The sequence below is a fragment of the Elephantulus edwardii genome, unplaced genomic scaffold (assembly GCF_000299155.1).
Source record: "Elephantulus edwardii isolate Elephantulus edwardi_28Jun2011 unplaced genomic scaffold, EleEdw1.0 scaffold00211, whole genome shotgun sequence".
Lineage (NCBI taxonomy): Eukaryota > Metazoa > Chordata > Mammalia > Macroscelidea > Macroscelididae > Elephantulus > Elephantulus edwardii.
In genome coordinates, this window is record NW_006399961.1 from 3,057,791 (window position 1) to 3,061,602 (window position 3,812).

The 3,812-nt window shown below is 42.7% G+C and overlaps 1 protein-coding gene across 1 annotated transcript in view; it reads right to left on the reverse strand.

Moving 5' to 3' along the window:
* Positions 1-3,812, reverse strand: part of RFX4 (regulatory factor X, 4 (influences HLA class II expression)) — a 292,151-nt gene that overhangs the window by 232,413 nt on the left and 55,926 nt on the right. The window contains exon 2 of the mRNA XM_006897540.1: positions 2,297-2,383. Coding sequence (XP_006897602.1) covers positions 2,297-2,383 — 87 coding nt within the window. The remainder of the gene's footprint in view (positions 1-2,296; positions 2,384-3,812) is intronic.

The window sequence follows — 3,812 nt, forward strand, 5'->3', positions numbered from 1 at the left end:
CAAAGAAAAGGCCAATTTATGAAAATAAAATAAAGGGAGAAAGCACAACATCTAGAAGATAAACAAGTGGCTGAGAATTAAGTGCTGCACTCCATGCTGTGGAGCAGGGCGGACCTGACCGAGAAGAGGTGCAACGTCCTGTTGAACCTGAGGATAGTGGGTTAGATGATTGGGAAGCTGTGGCCAGTGATCAGGAGAGAGAAGAAGGAAATATGGTGCAGATAGAAATGAAAGAAAACCCTGAGGTGGAAGAGGAAGAAGGTGAGTGTGAAGAAGAGAAGGAAGAGGAAGTGAAGGCAGGGAAGTTGATAAAAAGATATCAAGTGTGAAAGACGCAGGAAAAACTTCAGATAAAAAGCCAAGTAAAGCGATGAGCTCAGGATCTGAATATGACCCTGAAGATGATCCAAGTAGAGAGGACAGGGCTTGTGACAAAGCCAGGCGGAGAACTGAGAAAGGAAGATTGAAAAAAATAGAAAACAATAAATCCAGCAAAGCTAAGAGCTCCTGTTATCTGCATAGTTGGCCATGTGGACATGTTGTTGTTGTTATGTGCCGTCGAGTCACTTGAGACTCATAGTGACCCTATATACAACAGCCCTAAACCCTGCTCTATTCTGTGCCAATCACATTGCCTCGGACACACCCATCCCGATTACCCCAGTCACTGAATCAATCCACCTCATAGAGGGTCTTCCCCTCCTGTGCTGTATTTTACCCAGCTAAATATTATACATAAAGAAAGAACTGGTACCACTACTATACCTAATAACATGAAAGAATCTCACAGATACTATTTTGAAAAGAACAATACAGACACAATCAAGATTCCAGGATTCCAAGCACCCACTCTATATTAAAACCAGGTGAAACTGATTTATGGTAATAAAAGTCAAGACAGTGGTTAGGGAGAAGGATGGGGACCTGAGAGAGAGTCTTCCCTGGGTGCATGAAATGAATATAAGATATCAAAAATAAAGTTGAGCAGATCATTCACATGAGATTTGTGCACTTTACATTGACTTTATCTTCATTTCACAAAACGAGATGAAACGACAGGGATAGAATAGCAACACAGAAACAGGCTGTTCAGGTTAACTAACATCATAAAGGATTATGGAGCCATTGGCCTCTGGCCCAGGCTTTGAGAAAACTGGACTAAAGACAGAAACTTCAGAAAGAGATAACTTCTGGGACTTTGGCTCTGCTTAGAAACAGCATTTCTAACAAACCAACCACCTTCTGTAGTGTGCAAGAGGCAATCAGAGTGCCCACATACGGGGATGGCAAAGGTGCTTGCTTGCTAACTGAATAGTTCAAGTTCACCCACAAGTGCCATGAAAGAAAGGCCTGGTGATCTACTCCTAAAAATTCAGCCACTGAAAATCCTACAGGAGTTGTGTTGCTAACCTGAAGACATGCAGTTCAAATCTACCAGTTGCTCTGAGGGAGAAAGATGGGCAATTTCCTTCCCTGCAATTTCTTGTTGTTGTGTACCATCAAGTCGGAATTGACCTGTACCTGAGCCCCCAGGGGGTTTTCAGAGGCAGTTTAATCACATGGGAGGAGATTGCCCATCCTTCTCCCACAAAGCCGCTGGTGGATTTGAACCTGTGCCTTTGGGATTGCATCATAGCTCCTTACCATTAAGCCACCTGAGCTCCCTAATTTACTGCCTCTGAAAAGCCCCTGGAGAGTCAAGCATTCTACATTGATGTACATGAGTTGCCATGAATCAGAACTGACTTGTTGGCAACTGGATGATATCTTTTTTTTTAAGGACCAAATACAAGCCTCAATTATGCTGATTTCAGAAATAAGACACTTAAACACCCACATCTGATACAAAACAGGGCAAAGTGGAAACATCTGTTTCTAGGTTTCACTTAACGCCACTTCTTCAGTCCAAGACCTAGACACAATTTTTCTATTTCAACAAGCCCAGAGCACAGCTACTTTAAACCTATATGCTCAAGTGACGCCAAGGGTGACCTTTCCCATGGGGGATCAAAATTCATTCCATTGGAGCATCACCTGTAGGGCCTGCAGAGACCTGTGAGGGAGAGTCCACACAGGGAGTTTTCACAGTGGCCTTGGCTTCCATGCCCACCTGTCCAGCTTCCTCTGTCTCTGAGTGGGGGCATACTACAGGGAGTTTCTGAAGTATTTAGTCAGGGCACCAACAGCTGTTCCATTTGCCCCTCACTGGTCTATAAGCTTTGAACCAAACACCAATCTTTCCATCAGGATGTAAGATGTATAGGATTTTGTGAGAGAATGAATTCCAAGCACTTACTTTCGTCATTAGAAACATTCCCCAGAGATGTGTGGCTGGAATAACGTTTGTTTTCACTTTCGTTGAGACATCTTTCAATCCAGCTCTCTGAAAAAAAGAATTACAGAGTCATTGTTGGAGTTTGCCAAGAGATGAGAGCATCATTAACACATCAGAGTCAGATACTTCTCCTTTCTGACCTGTGCTCCGCATGGCTGCTCTTGGGTTTGGTGTGAAGCACCGTGGACACCGCCCCTGAGGAGACTGTGGGCAAGCTCAAGGGCCAAGTGGTCATGGGAAGCCCCCCTGGAGTATTTCTTAGTCAGACTCCACTGTTATGGTATATTTTTAATGACTGAAGTTTATTTTTCTTTGCAAAGAAGGTATGTTCCTGAAAAGTTGTTTATAAAACAAAATTTTATCAATCATGTTGGTGATTTTTGAAGTGGCATCCACTTCTGTAATAGCTCGCCTCCGGAAACCCTATGAACATGGAGAAAGGATGAAAGTCACACAAGGGTCGAGGACTTTCGTTCATAGGGTCGCTATGAGTCGCCTACGACTCGACGACACTTGACAACAACAACACATATTAGCAGGTGCACCCTCTCCAAAATAAAAAGCAGGTAAAACTTTGGGGCTCTAGTGAAAGTGGAAGTAGAGGAGGGCTGGGGACTTGGTCCCTCACCTTCCCTTCCCCAATAATCCCCGAGGGAGAGGTTCTTTGAGACATAACCCAAAAGTCCATAAAGCGAGAGAAATCAGAAGCAAAGCATGACCCATCAAAACCCGCTTCGCTGAGCTGATTTGAACTCAAGGCAACAGCCCACTGGATTTCCAGGCTGTAAATCTTGACAGCTTCCGTTGAGTAGATTGCCTCATAGTTCTCCCTCAGAGCGTCTGGTGGCCGGGAACCGTCAACCTTTCACTTAGCAGCCCTGCACTTACCCCCCTACACCACTGTGGCTCCTTTAGAAGGCACGCAGTACTTTCAAACACAAAAGGCCGTAGTTGTTGTTTTAAAATCCAGTTTAAAGATTACAAATGTATTCCACAAAATAGCATAAAGTTTATTAATCTTCCAGATTATACATGCGTCCATTCTTGTACTCAGCTCAGTAAAGGAATTCTGTTTTGAGAAGATTTTTTTTACAAATACCTGTATTTTATTGTTGTTCTTTGAAAGACTCAATACAAAGTCAGTGTATTAAAATAATAAAACTCAATATTCAATTTAAAACCAGAACAGTAATTTTAGAATCTGACCTCCTCCTTACGCTATGGTTGGAAGAAGGAGAGAAGAGTGAAGAGAAAAAGAAATTCCTTTATTTAAACCTTTCTCCCCCATGCTGGGAGTGCACAGGGCTCAGATGAAAGCAAATTCAACCCCTTCTGGACTGGTCATGTAGAATAGGGTCTAAAACACACATTATTTGAAAATACCAATGAACAATGGCCTTTAAGCGGATTTTTAAAATTGGTTGGCTGGTTGATTGTTTAAGAGGGTTTTTAAGTAATATAATAGGAATTATAATAT